The 17,238-nt window shown below is 51.8% G+C and overlaps 5 protein-coding genes and 1 non-coding gene across 11 annotated transcripts; 3 read left to right on the forward strand and 3 right to left on the reverse strand.

The window, feature by feature from the left end:
• Positions 1-3: 3 nt before the first annotated feature.
• Positions 4-5,902, reverse strand: LBHD1 (LBH domain containing 1). Of its 2 annotated transcripts, none has more exons than XM_045485600.1 (6): positions 5,685-5,902; positions 5,446-5,605; positions 4,290-4,517; positions 1,838-1,962; positions 435-532; positions 4-350 (listed from the first exon to the last, which is right to left on the reverse strand). In XM_045485600.1, the coding sequence occupies exons 1-6, from the start codon at positions 5,832-5,834 to the stop codon at positions 320-322; spliced, it is 792 nt and encodes a 263-aa protein (XP_045341556.1). In that variant the 5' UTR covers positions 5,835-5,902; the 3' UTR covers positions 4-319. The 2 variants fall into 2 exon arrangements, with proteins under 2 accessions (XP_045341556.1, XP_045341557.1); XM_045485601.1 differs by having other exon boundaries at positions 5,446-5,590; positions 5,685-5,899.
• CSKMT (citrate synthase lysine methyltransferase) lies at positions 2,205-3,795 on the forward strand. Of its 5 annotated transcripts, XM_045485597.1 has the most exons (4): positions 2,213-2,323; positions 2,609-2,698; positions 2,792-2,933; positions 3,121-3,795. In XM_045485597.1, exons 3-4 carry the CDS (start codon positions 2,858-2,860, stop codon positions 3,774-3,776), a joined length of 732 nt encoding a protein of 243 aa, XP_045341553.1. In that variant the 5' UTR covers positions 2,213-2,323; positions 2,609-2,698; positions 2,792-2,857; the 3' UTR covers positions 3,777-3,795. The 5 variants fall into 5 exon arrangements, with proteins under 5 accessions (XP_045341550.1, XP_045341553.1, XP_045341551.1 ...); XM_045485594.1 differs by having other exon boundaries at positions 2,205-2,323; positions 2,609-2,933; positions 3,066-3,795; XM_045485596.1 differs by having other exon boundaries at positions 2,257-2,698.
• On the forward strand, positions 2,385-2,532 carry LOC123602811. Its single transcript, XR_006714579.1, has one exon. It is a non-coding gene; the product is annotated as a small nucleolar RNA SNORA57 (small nucleolar RNA).
• A 671-nt stretch (positions 5,903-6,573) lies between the features above and the next one.
• LOC123601836 (ubiquinol-cytochrome-c reductase complex assembly factor 3) lies at positions 6,574-8,782 on the forward strand. Its single transcript, XM_045485607.1, has 2 exons — positions 6,574-7,186; positions 7,278-8,782. The coding sequence occupies exons 1-2, from the start codon at positions 7,067-7,069 to the stop codon at positions 7,425-7,427; spliced, it is 270 nt and encodes an 89-aa protein (XP_045341563.1). The 5' UTR covers positions 6,574-7,066; the 3' UTR covers positions 7,428-8,782.
• A 1,080-nt stretch (positions 8,783-9,862) lies between these two features.
• Positions 9,863-12,558, reverse strand: UBXN1 (UBX domain protein 1). Its single transcript, XM_045485599.1, has 10 exons — positions 12,437-12,558; positions 12,242-12,329; positions 12,049-12,102; positions 11,854-11,960; positions 11,701-11,770; positions 11,270-11,461; positions 11,124-11,175; positions 10,869-10,982; positions 10,172-10,364; positions 9,863-10,005 (listed from the first exon to the last, which is right to left on the reverse strand). Exons 2-10 carry the CDS (start codon positions 12,298-12,300, stop codon positions 9,956-9,958), a joined length of 891 nt encoding a protein of 296 aa, XP_045341555.1. The 5' UTR covers positions 12,301-12,329; positions 12,437-12,558; the 3' UTR covers positions 9,863-9,955.
• A 1,982-nt stretch (positions 12,559-14,540) lies between these two features.
• LRRN4CL (LRRN4 C-terminal like) lies at positions 14,541-17,130 on the reverse strand. The gene is made up of 2 exons (XM_045485602.1): positions 16,611-17,130; positions 14,541-16,023 (listed from the first exon to the last, which is right to left on the reverse strand). The coding sequence occupies exon 2, from the start codon at positions 16,016-16,018 to the stop codon at positions 15,296-15,298; it is 723 nt and encodes a 240-aa protein (XP_045341558.1). The 5' UTR covers positions 16,019-16,023; positions 16,611-17,130; the 3' UTR covers positions 14,541-15,295.
• Between the last annotated feature and the right edge of the window lie 108 nt (positions 17,131-17,238).

The raw sequence follows: 17,238 nt of genomic DNA on the forward strand, positions 1-17,238 counted from the left end.
ATCTCAGTGAGAAGTCTAGGGCTTTATTACAAATTGAGCTGACTGTTAAAGACCCCCGTCTCCTATCTTCCTTCTCCACTCTCTTCCTCTCGATGCATTCCTACAGGGCAGCTCCCTAGGCAATTAAGGAAAAGGAATCTGAGAAGAGTGAAAAGGGGCAATGCCTTCTCCAAAGTCCTCCGAAATAACCAGAGTCCTCCTGGCTCCAGCTGAGAATCTTCCAGTGGGAGGCGTCGGGATTTAGCTCTTATCTTCAAGGTCCTCCATGTCTACATCTTGGGGGGCTTTTGTCTTCTTTTGCCGTTTGGGCTGCAGTTCACTAGTCCTGGCTTGCCTCGTGGGGGCTTCCACTGAGCAAAAGGAAAGAGGAAGCATGAAAGACCCCCAGTGAATCCAGGCTGCCCCCTCACCTCACCTCTTTGCCCCAGCCTCACCTTCCATGGCTGCTTTCTCTTTCTGGGCCAGCCGGATCTGCTGGAGGAGTTTTCTGCGCTTCTTCCCAGAGAGAGTAATGTTGGCACGTGCACTGGACCTGAAGGGTTGGTAAGAGCAAAGATGTCCAGGTTAACCGGAACCACCGCAGGCTGGTTCTGGCTATTGAAAACGCCTTTGGGGCGCCTGGGTGGCTCAGTAGGGTAAGCATCTGACTTCGGCTCAGGTCATGATCTCACAGTTTGTGAGTTCAAGCCCCACGTTGGGCTCTGTGCTGACAGCTCAGAGCCTGGAGCCTGCTTCCGATTCTGTGTCTCCCTCTCTCTCTCTGCCCCTCCCCCGCTCTCTCTCTCTCTGTAAAATAAATAAAACATGAAAAACTAAAAAAAAAGAAAAGAAAATGTCTTTGGACTCAAGTAGAAAGACCTTGAAAATCTAGGCTCTGAGTTAAATCTTTCCAACATTTAGCCATTAACATGCTTCACACTACTCCCATACATATATAGAGAGTACTTAACATTAAGTGTTAAAACTTGGTATATAGCAAGAATTTGTAAGGGAAAACTATTTTTCCTTCTATCTTCAATACTTTTTAATTTAATTTAATTTTATTTTAAGTAGTCTCCACGCACAATGTGGGGCTTGAACTCATGAACTGCAAGGATCAAGAATGGCACGCCCTACCAAGTGAGCCAGCCAGGCGCCCCTATTTTCAATATTTCTGACACCCAGTTGGTCGAGTGTCTGACTCTTGGTTTTGACTCAGGTCACCATACCAGGATCGTGGGATGGAGCCCCGTGTGGAGCTCTGCGGTGAGCATGGAGCCTGTTTGGGATTCTCTTTCCCTCTGCCCCTCTCCTCCACTCACATTCTCTCAGAAATAAAAATATTTAGGGGCAGCTGGGTGGCTCAGTTGGTTAAGCTTCCGACTTGGGCTCAGGTCATGATCTGACAGTTCGTGGGTTTGAGCCCCACATCGGGCTCTGTGCTGACAGCTCAGAGCCTGGAGCCTGCTTCGGATTCTGTGTGTGTCTCTCTCTCTGCCCCTTCCCTGCTCATGCTGTCTCTCAAAAATAAATTTAAAATGTTAAAAAAAAAATTTAATAAAAAAATTTAAGTTTACTTATAAAAATTTATGTGAAGGTACAATGTTATCTGGGGAGGTGGGTGAGTCGACAGTTCTTAGATTCTTAGTCGGGTCCAAGACCCAAAGAGGTTGTGAGCTACCAGTGTTATCCGCACGCTAGCAGGGTGTAGGCACAAACACAGCTGACAAACGTGCCTTGTATAAAGCCAGTGCACAAGAAAAGCGGAGGTGATACCTGCTGTGGAGATCGACACGGAGGAGAAAGGGGACTCGGGGCGGGAGGGGGCGGGGCAAAGGGAAGAGAGTCTGGCACTCACGCCCGCTTCTTGAGGTGGTGCCGCGTGATCAGGCCTTCGTCTATTACAGCTCCCACCACCCGGTGCTTCAGTCGCCTCTCCCGGTTCAACACCCGCCGTCTCTTGAACAGCTTCTTCTTCAGCTCCTGAAGAGGAGGAAGATGCTAATCAGACGGAAGCCGCGCACCGCGACCCAGGACCCCGCACCCGGCGACTCCGGCCCATAGATCTCATCTCTGGCGAGATTAGAGGGCTCCAAGACGCGTGGGGAAACGAAGTCGGGGCTCCCACACAATCACCGTTCGGGGCCGGTTGATCTTCCCCCCGGGAGCCCCCATGGCTGCGCAACGACTGTGGTTCGCGGCCGGCGTTTTGGCTCTGCGCAGCGTCCGCGTAGGCCCCGCCCCTCGGCCTCCGCGAGCCAATCGCAGCCCAGGGGCGGGTACTGAGGGTATATAAAGCAGCTCGGCGGGGTCCTAGCTCTCTCCCGGGACGGCGAAAAAGTAGGTGCGTAGATAGGTTTTGGAGTTACGAGGCCCGGCAGGGGTTCTGGGCGGGGCCTGCGCACCCTCCTTTTCTTGGCGGGGGCCGGGTGTACGGTCCCGGCCCCCGTAATGTACGGAGGCAGAGGGAAAGGGCTCTGGCCCCTCGGCGTCATGTCTTCGGTACCCGCGGCTTCCGGTCCGCGGGTTCTATCCTCAACCGCCGGGACACCGGCTCCAAGGAGCCCAGCGGAACCGAGGTTCTGCAGGCTCCTCCTTGGGGTGCTCACGACTTCTCCTTTTATTTCAGGTTTGGGGAGCCGCCCCTGGAACCGGAGCTGTCGTGTCCCCCTCCTCTTTTAATTTACCGTTGCCAACAATAAAGGCCTTTCCTGCCGTAGTAAGTGTGTGTCCGCGTTTTTTCCATGGTTGTCATTAGGCTGTTCGCGTTATCCCACAAAGCGGAATTTGCAACCTTTCTCTTGGACCTCAGGCTCCTTCGGGAGTGCGGGCGACATTTCGCAGAAGGTTCTCTGGCCGACCTTGCCGGGATCTCCAGATGGCCGCGCTGCGAGCAACTCTCCACGTGGCGACCCTGGCGGCTGGGGCGCGCCGAGCTTTGTTGGGTAGGGAAGGTAGAGTGGGAGGGCAAGGCGGGTTCTTAGTGACCCTAATCCCTGAAATTGTGATTCTTCAAACCCCAGGGTATATTGCACCGGTTTTTTGTTTGGTTTGGTTTGGTTTGGTTTGGTTTGGTTTTTTTGCAGCAATCTGATGAAACTTGGGCGCTGGGTGACACATGTGCCCCACTCGTGTCCACAGGCTCCCTGGCTGGTAACTGCCTGGCCCACCGTCGCCTCTGGGATAAGCTCCACAGCGGTCCCCGAGTCGGCAGCGTCCCCACGTTCGACTGGTTCTTTGGGTATGAGGAAGCCCAGGGGTTCCTACTGCCGCTGCTGCAGGAGGCACGGGCTGCCTATCCACTGCGGGTGTTGGACGTGGGCTGTGGGACCTCCAGCCTATGTACAGGTCTCTACACCAAGTGTCCAATTCCCGTGGATGTGCTGGGGGTGGACTTCTCTCCTGTGGCCGTGGCCCACATGAACAGCCTCCTGGAAGGTGGCCAAGACCAAATACCCCTGTACCCTGGGCACCCTGCCTCTCGACTACAGTTCATACAGGCTGATGCCCAGAACCTGGAGCCCGTGGCTCCCTCAGGCTCCTTCCAGCTAGTGCTGGATAAGGGCACCTGGGATGCTGTTGCCCGGGGTGGTCTGCCTGGGGCTTACCAGCTTCTGTCAGAATGCCTAAGGGTCCTAAGCCCCCGGGGGACCCTGATTCAGTTCTCCGATGAGGACCCTGATGTGCGGCTACCCTGCCTGGAGCAAGGGTCCCAAGGCTGGACTGTGACTGTGCAGGAGCTAGGCCCTTTCAGGGGCATCCCCTACTTTGCTTACTTGGTTCAAGTCTCTCATTAAAGACTTTAGTTCTAACTCTAATTTTTCTGTTGGGTGAGGAAAGAGGTGAAGAGAATTTTTTTCTTCTTTGTATGACGGCTGGGAAGCGAGGATCTTAGGGCTGGCCTCCATATTTTCTAGCTGTGTGCACATATTTTTGAATGCCTCCATGCCCCAGTTTACACCTCGGCAAGGTAGGAATAATAATAGGTGGAGTTGGGATTACATACAATGTCAGGTGAAACATTTAGCACTTAGCCATGCCAGGCACAAGATGAGTGCTAACTAGAGAAGGCTTCTAACCCCTACTAACTGGAATACCTAGGGGCACAGATCGAGTTTCTGGGGGTTTTTTGTTTAAAGAGAGGAGTTCTTAATCCAAATCCCAGCACTGACTGACTGATGTGAGCCAGTGGCCCAACCTCCAAGCCTCAGTGTCCTCAACCTGTGAAAAGGGGAAGATTGATAGGACAGCCAGAAGGGCCTCCTAACAAACTTCACTGAAATGTTGAGGGAGAGAGAACAGATACTTACCTTCAAAGCTCCTGGGAGGCAGGAGGTGTGAATATTCCACAAAGCAGCTTCTACACACATGGGAGCCTGTTGCTGGGTTCCAGAGAGGACAGGGGTTGGAGGCTTCCTGATACTCTGTGTCCTCGGGAGTCCAGGAGACCTCTTGTTCTACCTGTTCCTGCCCCCAGCTGAGTTCTGGGTTAAAGGTTCTTAAGGGAGATCTGGGGTCCAGTGGGCTCCAAGTCCAGCCTGGGGGAGAGGAGAGTTGAAGAGCCCATTAAAAGTGAAAAATATTCCTGGGGGCGTTTGGGTGGCTTAGTCGGTTAAGTGTCCTACTTCGCCTCAGGTCATGATATCAGGTCCTTGAGTTTGACCCTCACTTCAGCTCTGTGCTGACAGCTCAGAGCCCGGATCCTGCTTCAGATTGTGTCTCCCTCTCTGCCCCTCCCATGCTCATGCTCTGTCTCTCTCTCTAAAAAATAAACATTAAATTAAAGTGAAAAGTATTCCTGATACATTACTGACTTTTTGAAAGATGAAGCAAATTAGTTTGATGTTTTTTTTCTTTTGCTTATAAAAAAGTAATACAGCAATTGTAATTAAGAGCCTAATTTCATGGCCTCCATTTTCTCATGAGGATAAAAGGGTCTCCCCCACTGAGTTCTGAAAATCATGAGATAAAAGTGTTTAGCACAGTGCCTGGCACACTGTAAGTCCTAATAAATAAGCTTTTATAACAGTATCAGACATGGGGGAAATTCTGGAAGAAAAGGCATCCAAAATGTAACTTCTCTCCGGGTAGTCGATTTGGGATAATTTTATTACATTCCCCCCCCACACACACACACACACAACAAATGACATAAATATTTTAAAACATTTAAAACATTGTTTTAGAATATTTTAAAAACAATGTATTTTAAAATATTAAGTATATTTTAAAAATAATTAAAAGGCATCACCCATCTGACATTACAACTTCCCTCTAACGTTCAACTTTGCCAGACACTTTGACTTTTCTCTCCACCTCTATGTTATTCTTCACTACACGAACTAAGCACCTACTGTGTCCCTGGTACTGCTTAATGCAGGGGACACAACTGAGTTTTCCATCTGGGCCCTGCCCAGAAGAATATCCAGGTCGCAACGGCCCCACTGAAGCAGCCGCCTCCCTCACCTGCCTCTTCACTTTGGTCCTGGAAGAAGACCTCGGCCTCCTCTTCCTCATCAGTGAGCAGCAGCAGCTCCTCTTGTGGCCAACCCAGCTCCCCGCTCTCTTCACTCCCCTCAGAAGCTTCCACCACAATGGAGGGCAGGCGAGTCTTTTGAGAGACCACCTGAATCAGGATAAGCAGGGTGCTTGGACCAAACTGGAAGATGAGTCAGCAGCAAGACACAGGGTAGGGGAGTACTAACCTGAACATCCTGGTGACCTTCAACCCTGCCAATTTCTCCTCTGTCCATCCACAGGGGGCTGGTCATCCTAGGACTTTCTGGGTGCTGGGAGGAGCCTGGGCTATCTCTAGGCCAAGGCCCATCCTCGCTGCTCCCTGGCACAAGGGCCATGAGTTCTAATTCTTAGAGGGCAGAGTGGTTGAACTCAAAGTGGAGTACCCCTACTCAGACACTCCACAGACTGCTCCTTTAATCCTTGGAGCCTGGCCCCTAATCACTTCTGAGAAGAGAATGACAAGCTAGGAGATTATGGGCCTTCCAGGGGAGGGGAAAATCCCAAGAGATGGGATAGGAGCTTTATGTCTCACTCCCCGGTGTCACTGGGAAAGGCAGGAGGGTAGGAGTCAACAAGGGCATCTGGATTAAAGCCCTGGGAGTGAAGAGCTTTGCTAACAAACTTGGAATTTCCTGATTCCTTTGCTCACTGGGTCTCCCAATTTGACATGTTTCTTTGTGTCTTACTTAATGAATATTTATAGGGTGTTTACTATTTACCAGTAACTGTTTTTAAATGCTTTATATATCAACTCATTTAATTATCCTAAAACTATGAGAAAGATACGGTCATTAGCCCTATTTTCTGATGCAGAAGCCGAGGCACAAAGAACTTAAATGATTTGCCCAGAGTCACACAACTAAAAGGTGCTTTCTTCTCCAAACTAGAACTCGGTGTGTTACTCCAAACCCAGAGTTTTCATGCCAGGGGTGGGGTGGGGGAGCCAAGGGTTTCCCATGATGAAAACAAAACAAAACAAAACAAATTTACTTTCAATACGTTAACTTAACAAGTAAAATAAAGAAAAATAATAACATATGCATACCTTTCCCCCCACCCAGTACATTTGGCTTTGAGTTTTTGTTCAGAAGTTGAGATTTGGAGTGGATCAATAGACTGATGTAAGTATCTGGATGTCCGGTATGTGCTGTACTGAAAAACCACAAGTTATTGTAGGAAACTACAGAGCACAGCCCTAGCCCTGTATCGACCAGGAAATTTCGGAACTGGGCAGCCGTAAAACCCACAGCAACCATGAAGACACGCACTCCGACACGCACGTTCCCTTTAGCAATCCCACTCTGGACTTCATGGCAATGGGTCCGGTACTCGGCCCTCAAGTCCAACGCTTTTGGACGCGCTCAAGCTTCCCAGTTAAAACCAGTCTTTTAAGACCCAGGTGCTCTAGATTCGAAGGTTTCGCTGATCAGGCCCTCTAGCCCGGCCCCATCTCTATGGTTTTCTCCGTGGGCCGCTCTAGCCTGCGCGGGGAGCGGTGAGACGTCGTGACTCGCCTTCTAGGCTGCGGGAGGCCCCGGAGAGCGCCTCGCTGGTCGCGCGGTCGGCCATGGAGACCTTGCGCAAAGCGCTGATCGTGGGTGCCCTTCTGGGCGCCGGGGCTGGCGTGGGCTCCGCGCTCTTTGTCCTCGTGACTCCGGGAGAGCAGCGGAAGCAGGCGATGCTGAAGGTGGGGGCGACTGGAAGTCCGAGGTGGGGTGGGCGGGCGGAGAGCCCCCGGGCTGGGGGTCAGGACTGCGAACCTCCCTTCCCGCCCGCAGGAGATGCCCGAGCAAGACCCGCGGCGCAGGGAGGAGGCGGTCAGGACCAAAGAGTTAGTGCTAGCCACTCTGCAGGAGGCAGCGGCCACGCAAGAGAACGTGGCCTGGAGGAAGAACTGGATGAGCGGCGGCGGCGGGAAGTCAGCGTGAGCTGGGACTTCCATCGTGGGCACTGGGACCTTGCTCCCGCGCAAGAGTCAGAGGCGGCCTTTCTCCTCCGTACGCCCAGCGGGGAGACCCGATCGAGGATGCCGCGCCCAGGCCTCCCTGAGGCCCTGGGAGCCGCTGCAGGGTGAGCACGTCCCCTATCAAAAGATGCACTGACTGCACTTTAACATCCTACGTCGCGGGCGGGGGCGTCGGATATGGTAAACCCGAAGGAACCAATAAATCACGTTCCTCCGTCCAGTCTGTGAGCCCTGCAGTCTGGAGCCTATAAATGTTTAGAGTGTTCTGGGGGGCCCGTGCTGGGGAAGCGGATGACTGTGGCTCCCATGTGCCCCGCAGCGACCAAAACACAATGTCATGTGGTTGTTCAAGCGTACTTTTGATAACCAAGTGACATTCTTGAAATCAGAACTAATGCTGGAAAATCCTGTAGCAATTGGTGCCCATGGAGGACACTTTGGGTTTCCTGTCCTGTGAGGTTGGAGAGGGGCTTCTAGCATTTAACATACGCTATGATGCTTTCTGGGGCTATTGAACCTTTGGAGGTCAATTTGCTAGGAGTGAAAGGAGCATGCGTTCAGAAAGACAGATCTTGATGAAAGTCCTGCATGTTACAAAACCTCTTGGAGCCTCAGTCCTGTTACCTAAAAGGTGGTAATTATCTTGAGGGTTGTTGGGAAAAAATTAACTTAGAAATGTAAAGTGCAGTGCTTGGCACAGAGCAGCCTTTGATATAGGTAGTGGGGTTTTTCCCCTTCCAGGTTTTCACTGTAGTAGTCTGTAATCCCCGAATCCAGTCATGGGATTTCTTGGGAATCTCTGAAGGAGCGAGATAATTTCCCTGTGGTCTGCCTCACATCCGGTGGTTCCAAAGAAGATAGCAATTGAAGGGGAGGGGAGGAAGCTTGCTTTTATTTATTATTTATGAGAGTGTGTTATTTATTTTTGAGAGAGAGAGATATGGAGTGCAAGCGGAGGAAGGGCAGAGAGAGAGGGAGACATAGAATCCAAAGCAGGCTCCAGGCTCCGAGCTGACGGCACAGAGCCCAATGCAGGGATCAAACCCACGAACTGCGAGATCATGACCTGAGCCGAAGTCAGACACTTAACCAACTGAGTCACCCAGGCTTCCTCAAGAGAGAGAGAGAATCATAAGCAGCTTCCACGCTCAGCATGGAGCCCCACACAGGTTTCAAGCCCAAGAACCTGGGATCATGACCTGAGCTGAAATCAAGAGTGGGATGCTCAACGGACTGAGCCACCCAGGTACCCCTGCTTTTATTTAAATAAAGCCAGGACAATAAATAAAGCTTGGTTAACACTGAGGTGTAAACCCAGATGGTGCACTGGTGCTGTTTTCACCCGATGGATGAAGTCCTAAGCCAAATGCACTTGTCATGTGTGATCTTTGGTTTAACCGTGGCCTCTTTCTAGCAGGGGAATGAGAGGGAAAAGGTCAGCAGCTGTTTGAGGGACTACGAGGATGAGAGCAGCAGTGAGAGGCTATGATGAAGGAACTTGGGAGGTTCAGAGCCTGAGCCCTAGAGTCAAGCTCCTCAGGTGGGTTGGTTTCTGTAAGTCACATGCTTTGGTGTCCCAGTCTCTAAAATGGGATAATTGGGGGCACCTGGCAGGCTTCGTAGGCAGAAAGAGACCACGACATTCAGTCTCAGGGTTGTGAGTTCAAGCCTCACACTGGGTGTAGAGATTAAATAAAAACTTTTATACAAATAAAGATGGCATAACTATACCAACCCCAGGTAACTGCCTTCGTATCTCTGTTAACACATGTTTATTTTGAGAGAGAGTGAGCAAGCACGAGTTGAGGAGATGCAGAGAGGGAGAGAGAATCCCAAGCAGGTTCCATGCTGTCTGCACAGAGCCTGATGTGGGGCCTGAACCCATGAACCGTGAGATCATGACCTGAGCTGAAGTCAGACGCTTAACTGACTGAGCCACCCAGGTGCCCCCAAAATTACTCTTTAATAGCTAATACTTACTGGGAACTTATTAAGTGCCAGGGAACTGCACTAAAGCACCTGTATCAGCATTATGTAATACCCATAACAATGAATTAGCAGGTACTATCATCCTTATTTTACAGGAAGCAACTAGGCTGGCTTCAAGAAGTCAAGGGGGGGGGGGTGCCAAAAAAAAAAAAAAAAAGAGGCAGGCACACAAGTAAGGATCTCAGGCTTATGCACTACCTTACCCATAGGAGCAAATTGTGCTGTTCGTCGTATGCTACCCCCAACACTTCTCTTAACTTACCAAAAAGAAAGATCCAGAGATTGTAATCAAGTTTCTGTATGGAAACTGAAGATGAAAAATCAGGTCTGTTTTAAATGCCTTCCCTGTAACTTCTCCCTCTGCCTCAGTTTTGTCCCTCCCAGCCACTCAGGAAGGAGTCAGGCACATACAGAACTCAGAGGGTCTATTTATTAGGAAGGAGATGTCAGTGCTCTATCAAACATGAAGATGTCAGAGAGGGATGGTGGGATAAAGGCCTCTCAGCTGGGACATTTCTTGGCCACAATGAGGACAGCAGAAGGCACAAGTCCTAAAGATGGGAGAAAACAGCTTTGACCTCAAAGATCCTTGCTCTTTGCCCCCCAAAATTTCTGGCTTCATACCATCTCCACAAAGTCTCTTCCCCTGGCATTCCTTCCTTTCTCAGGCATCCCCTCCCCTCCCCCAAGTCCTGTTTCTGATCGCACGTGTCATACCCAGCTCCTGCAGAGGCCGTTCCATGTCAGCCTCTGAGAAGGCCCGCCGGGGGAAGCCACTGAGCAACTGCACGGGGTCCTGGTCCCCTCCAGGCTCTTCTCCACGGTGGAGCTCCACATAGAGCCTCACAGCTGCCAGCTGTTCCCGTGCCCGGAACGTCTGGGTCAGTGAGGTCCCATCTGGCAGCCTGACCTAGAGGGCAAGCGTGAAACACAGTACTGTGAGCGTCAGAACTGAGTGAGGTGCTCAAGTAAGGAAAAGAAGAGTTGCAAAGTTGGCTCCTGCTTCCTGTTAGACTGGACCGGCGTAATTACTCTTCAAAGCACCTCATGAACAACCACTTATGCTGTGGTTTACTAAGCACTGAAGAGAGGCTCCCAGCTTCCTCACATTTTAACAAAGACAAGATCATCCAAAAACCTCTAGATAAACACCACGTCATGCAAGTTGCTGTGTAATAAACGAAATGAAAACATGATCAACTAAAAAGGTAATTGCTGAGTAAGAGGGAAGTATGGATTTAAATAAGACTGGAGCAAGTGAAATGCGATATCTTTCCTAAGAGTAGAGGAGGTAGGATTTCAAAAGTCACTTACAAAGAAGGGAGAGGTTTGGCAAAGGGAACATAACTGAAAAAACCCCTGAGCCAGGTAGACAAAGGGGTCCCAGAAGCAAGACAGGAATTAGAATCAGTACCTGTATGCGACACTGGTCATATTCCCGCTTGGTGGGAGGCTCCTGGCTGGGAGAGGAGGGAACAGGGCCTGGCTCTGTTGGTGGTGACGGCCGAGAACCCACGCTACCACCATACTGGAGGACAAAGGAAAACACTGATCAGGCTCACCCACTCTTAAGAGAAACACACTACGCCCATCCTTTTCCTCTGAAGCTAGAAAAGGGTTTCTACTAGCCTACCTACTTCATGACCCCAGTGTCTTCCCAATCACCTACCTTCTTGGCTCTCTCTGCTTTGTCTCTTTCGATCTTTTCTCGGACTCTTTGTCTGGAATGCAGACAAGAAGAAAGTAGGTCGGACACTGACAAAGCAAATCTAGATTCCTTTCTCCTCTCGTATCCAATATCCCCATCACCCAGACCTGGCTGCTAACTCTTCAGCCTTTTCCCTCCTCCGCTCTTCAGCAGCCCGGCGCATCTCATCTTCCTGTAGCCGCTGTCGGGCAGCTGATAACTCCTGCCCTTGTTTCCTGCGCTGCCGTTCCCGTTCTAATGCCTCTCGCTCCTCTCTTTCTTCCCGCTCCCGCTGCTTCTGGGCCACCAGCTCCAACATCCTGTGTGGCAGAAAGGAAAGAGCTCAAGAGAAATGGACACAGATTGGGAAGGCGAGTTCATAACGGATTCAAAATGAAATCAGGGAACACGCGTCCCAAAAGAGGTGAGAGAAACCAAGAGGAAGCCGCCAAGGAAGGACGGAGGGAACACGGAAAGTTCCAGGTTCTTTGATCAGACTTGTGCATCATGGAAAAGTGGAAGGTGACCCTCAGAAATGTGACATTGTTCGTGACTATACCTTTTAGTCTGTTCCTGTCTCTCCTCTTCACTCAAAACGGGTTTGCCTTCTCCGGCGTTAGAGCTGGTTCCTACAAACAAGCAATCAGTGTTACTGGCCGTTCATGCTCCTCGAGCTCTCGTGAATAATCACACTGTGTCCCTCAGTCAGGACCTTCAGGGCCGCCTGGCTCCGAGGAGGTGGGTTCCCGTCCCAGGACGTGTCCAAGGGGAGTCGGTAGAGGCTCGTCTACATCGGGGTCGTCTTCGTGCTCCATCAACCTGGCAGGGGAAGTCGGGAGGGACGTTAACAATGAGGCTGCCCCTTCCAGCAGTCCCCAGTCCCCTGCCACCCGGTCTGAGCGCTCACCAGTCCATTGCAGCCTCGATGCCCTGGTTCCCCGTGAGGGCCAGAGCCTTCTCCCTGGGGGCAGAAACACCGTGAATAGCGCCCGCGAGCCATGGTGCGGGTCAGGCTGGGGCGTGGAGCCTGAGACCAGGCTGGGGGAAAGGCGCAGACAGGTCCGCGATCCCCGCGGGCCAGGGTTAGGGGGCTCCCTTACGCGCGTCCCCTAGGGAAGCCCATCTCGATGAGACTCTCCAGAGCCGTCAGCTCCGCCATGGCGCCACCACCGCCGCTTCCGCGGGGACCTGGAGGAGGGCGAGAAGGAGGGCGCAGGAAGGTCAGCGCTGGGGCGCCCCCGAGCCGCCGCACGGTGCCGCCCCACGACGTCCCAGCCGGGCGTTCTCTTACTTACCCGGCTCTAGACCCGCCGCGGACACTGACGAGAAGAAAGCCGAGGGGAAGCGGAAGTGCCCGGATCTGTTTGGGTCACGTGGGGGCGGACGTGGACGGGTGCCGCCGAGAGCCAGAAAACACAGGCCCGGCCCGGCTGCCCGGGCCCCGTGAGGGCGGGGAAGGGCGGCGCATCCGAGGACGCTGACGGGGGAGGCGATACCCCCTCCCCCCCTTCCCCCCCCCCCCCCACCCACCCAGACTGGGACGCCGGCAGCGGTGGGGAAGAAGGGTGGTGCGGCTTTGAAACCCAAGGGCGGAATGAGGCAAGCTCTGAGCGCAACCAATTGGAAAGTTACTTGGCTTGTTGATCGGGAGCCATAGACATGTTCCTACTCTTTGACCCACTCATCCTCTCCGGGGAATTGAGCCATCCTCCGCTCGCCTGCCAGAGGGATCTTTTGCAAAACATAACTCCGTGATCCTGTCATCACCTCCCTGCTTAAATATTCTCCATGACACTCCAGTCACTTAGAACGAAACAAGTGCTTAGTAGTCTGACTTCCTCCGTTTTTTGTTCTTGTTGTTGTTTGTTTAGAGGCCTCTGTAAAGTGAGAATAACAACAATAAGCCCTTCCCTCAGGTACCTGGCAGGAGTGCGCTGTGTAAATGTTGGTAGTGCGCAGCGTCATCTCCCACCACTTGCTGGTAATTTGTGCAGATTGCAAAACAGGCCGTCTTGCTTTTCCAGGCGCCTGCACCTACGAGTCCCTCCGCCTGGGATGTCCTGCCTCTTTGGTGGGACTGGTTAATTCCCAATTTTCAGACTGGACCCCAGGTTTGCTTTCTAAGGGAATCCTGCTTTGAGCAACCCCCATCCACCTCCCAGCTCCAGTATTTACCCCCTTAAGCATTTATTCCCCTGTGTAGTCCTCGTTGATTACTTAGCCCTACACCCCTAGGCCCAGGCTGTTAGATCCCTTAAGGTAAACTCACTTTGAATGTTTATAAGGAGGCAGAGTCATACTAAGTTACTAACATTGATAGTATATGCCCTGGACTTTTATAGAATTAATGTCTATTTAATCATCACAACAATCTATATGATTATACTACTACTAGTCACAAGAAACACACACAGAAAAATGTCACAAAGCTGGTAAATAGCTAAGCTAGGATCCAAACCCATGCAGTATGCATTCACTACACCACTATGCTATGTTGCCTCTCCATAGTGGAGGGAACATCAGCTTTGGAGCTGGGCATCCTAACTCCTTACTTGTAGCCTCAAACCGTTTAGAACCTCAAATTTCTCATCTCCTCAAAGGGGACACTGTCTTTTGTAATAATTGCGGTGAAGAGTAAGTAAGAATGCTTGCAAAGCACGTCTTGAATAAGGAGAGAGTGGGTCCTCGTTATTTGTAAATGAATAAATGCTGAGGAAATACAGGAAACAAATTTAAAAAGGGACAAAGTATTCACTACAGTGTGGCAAGTGCATTATAGATAACAAATGTATTCTAAATTTATCCTAGAGGTCCAGTAATTTTTTTTTAAATCCATAATTATATAGGACTGTGTTCTTTCATCTACTTCCAGGTCAGTACCCTATAGAAATGCAAACATGTGAGGATACACAGAGACATCACAACAAACACTGAAGACAAATGTTCCATTAAAGGGCGACAACTTCTGTCAGTTAAGGAGCATCGTCCTATGGAAAGTTATGCAGCCTTTGACATAACTGAGGAGGTTACAATTTGCCACAAATCATGGAACATTGTGGAACATTATCCGTCATCCCTTTAGTGAATAAAGAAAACATTTGCACTGAACAAAGCACTGCTCTGCTAGGGGGTGATTACCTCCCGAGAAAAAGGGGAACTTTCCTTTATATTCTTCAGTAGTGCTTGAAACTCGTAGAAATGTTATTTCTATAATTAAAAGTTATAAGACCAGCAAAAACGAGGATTATACTCTGTAGCCATCGCAGACTTTTCTACATCCAGTTAAGTGAAAGAGAAATCCGAAAATACACACTACTCTGGGGGGAAAAAGGACACACGACTCTGAAAAATAGGTGTGTGGACAGGGAAATGAAAAGGATCATGAAAAATGCAAATGTCTTCCTTTAACATATCCTTTAATGTTGGTACAGTGGATGTGCAATAAACACAAATTGAGGGGAAGTGGGGGACATCCCTTGGATTTGGGGGTCCCAGACAACAGCTCAGGCAGGTCCCTCTTTCCATCCCGTGTCAGCCATTCATTTTCACCCACTTCAGACACAGGTGAATTCTGACCCCGGTGTGCCCATCTTTGATATCTAAACAAAAGGCAACAGCGGGAATAGCCTTGCCCCAAACTCCCATCCTGCAGCAGCTTGTACTCAAAATCCCATTGAGGCCAACAATGCGCCAGAGCCCTTTTGAGGGTGTATGACAGGGGTTGCGATTGGCTAACTATAGCCAACAGGTCTAATGTAGCCGGGGCCTGATTCCTCAGACCCATGAGCTAAGAATGGTTTCTCCATTTTTACACTGTTGCACGGCTAAGGAAGTACCTATGCAATACCTTTGCTTTGGTCCTCTGGACCTGCAAAGCCTAAATCATTTACTATCCGGTCCTTTAAGTAAAAAGTTCCCAATGCCTTCTGCTCCGTTCCAAACCTCGGCCTGGAGCCGGACAGAAAGTCTGGGACCTGAACAAGCTCTCAGGTTGAGCACTGAGACTCAGCTGGGGCCCGAGTGCCTGGCCACCCCGACTCTGCTGTCCAGGCTGCTCAGGGCAGCAGTGGGAACCGCCTCCTCCCAGGGAGTCCAGGCCGAGCTCTGCTCCCTAAGCCTGGCCTCCGCTGGGCCTGAGAGGCCCCCAGGCTGCTTCAGAGCCCTGCTGTGGGTCGGGAGGCCACCCGGCGGCGGGGGCAGCCCCAGCGCTCTCGCAGGCAGAAATGCCAGACCAGAGCAGAGCAGCTCAGCAGGGCCAGCACTGTGCCCACCCCGATAGCCACGTGGACCAGGGTAAGCGGTCTGGGGGGCACGGCCAGCCTCCTGCAGGGCCCGAAGGGAGGGCCACCCACCTCCTCGAGGCCCTCCCCCCCTGCCTGCGGCACGCTGCTTTCTCCAGCCCCATTTGCAGCCACCACGCAAACGACGTAAGCGCCCCCGGACTTTAGGCCCTTCAGTTCTGCTCTGCGGACAGTAGAGTTGAGGGGGGGACCCTTCTGGGGAGCCTCGTTGCCCTCCCATAGCAGCAGCCAGTATTGGTGGACCGGAGAGAAGGGGGCGCACCAGTGCACCACTGCGCTGCCATCCTCGGCCAGCACGTGCACCTCTCCCAGGCGCGGAGGGTCAGGCGGCTGCGTGGGGCTGGAGAGCCCAGGGCACAGGCAGGCCCTGGGTCCAGCCCTCTGCAGCTCCTTGCACGGCACCTGCAGGTGACGGCAATGGTCATAGTCACAGGGGACGGCCTGCAAAGGAGGCCGTGGCCGGGGTGTCTCATCTTTGTCCTCTTCCTTAAGGTCTTGAGGGGCCAAGGACTGCGTTCCGGGAACCAAGGAGAAGGTGACAGCCAGGAGCCACAGAAGACAGGGAGAGCCCAACATGGGGCCTGCAAGGGAAGGAGGTGGATAGGTCAAGACTGCCAAGACGCCATGCCTTCTAGGGCCCTTCCCTCAACAAAATCTCCGGGGACGGGGAACACAGCTGGGGGCCAGGAGGAGACCAAGAGAGAGGAGGAAAGGAGACTGACACTCTTAATTTGTCAACCAACTTCTGAACAGGCAATATGTACTTGGTTTTGGGCAAAAAAAACAAAAAAACAAAAAAAACAAAAAAAAACCCAAATGTAGTCTGACACATGGGTGTGTGACCAGCCATGTGTGAAGTACCAGAAACAGTTAATGAATAAGCAAAGTGCTGGAGGGGAAAAGAAGAGGAAATGATTTATTCAGCCTGGGGAAGAAAGGTGGAATATTTCCCAGCTGCCACCCAGAGAAAAGATCTGAGTAAAACAATCATCGGTGGGAGACAGACACAAAAACCCAAAAGGAGACCGAAATGAGAGAGGAGAGTGAACAGAAGGGGAAACTAAGGACCTTGGAACCTTCTCCACCTGTCAAGGGAGTTCCAGTCCCTGCCTGCTCCCCCCGCCCCCCACCTCCCACCACTCTTCCCTGGCCCCCAGCAGCCCCTCACCGGTGGGTGGGTCTTGCGGCAGCTCAAATCTTCAAGCGGATGTCTTTGGGTCTGAGGCTGAGCCCCCAGGCACACAGGCTGCGCAGTCAGGTTTTGTCAGTGTCTTCTCTTCAATTTCAATTCTCTTTTGGCTCGAAGCTTTTATACCCTTCAACTATGATGTCACCACGTAGCCCCCCTCCCCCGCCCCCCCCCCCCCCTCTATCCCCGTGAATGCCAAGAAGCGGGCTGGTCCCTTCAGAGGGCCTGAGTCACGGGGCCAGGGAAGGGGGTGGGGGGGGGAGCCACATGCAGTTGTTTCATCTGGAGGCCGGGATGCCTGGGTTCTGAAAGGGGATTGGAATGTGGAAAGCAGCCAGGAGCTGAGAATCAAAAGGCTGAAGTTATGTGGAGGGGTGAGGAGGGGAGCATGAAACAGAGGGCCACCTGGCTGGAATCAGAGAGGAAAACAGCTGTGGGCAGCATGGGGCCTGGGCTACAAAATGCTGTTTCGGTAAAAATCATACCACATCCATGGCAGTCATTTCCGGTCTTCTGCCTCCCAATGGACGGAGAAAGGGAGGGGTGCACAGGCCAGAATGATGTAGCCCAGCTCTCCAGACCCGCCCTACATGATCCCCCTCCCCAG

The sequence above is a fragment of the Leopardus geoffroyi genome, chromosome D1, assembly GCF_018350155.1.
Source record: "Leopardus geoffroyi isolate Oge1 chromosome D1, O.geoffroyi_Oge1_pat1.0, whole genome shotgun sequence".
Taxonomy (NCBI): Eukaryota; Metazoa; Chordata; class Mammalia; order Carnivora; family Felidae; genus Leopardus; species Leopardus geoffroyi.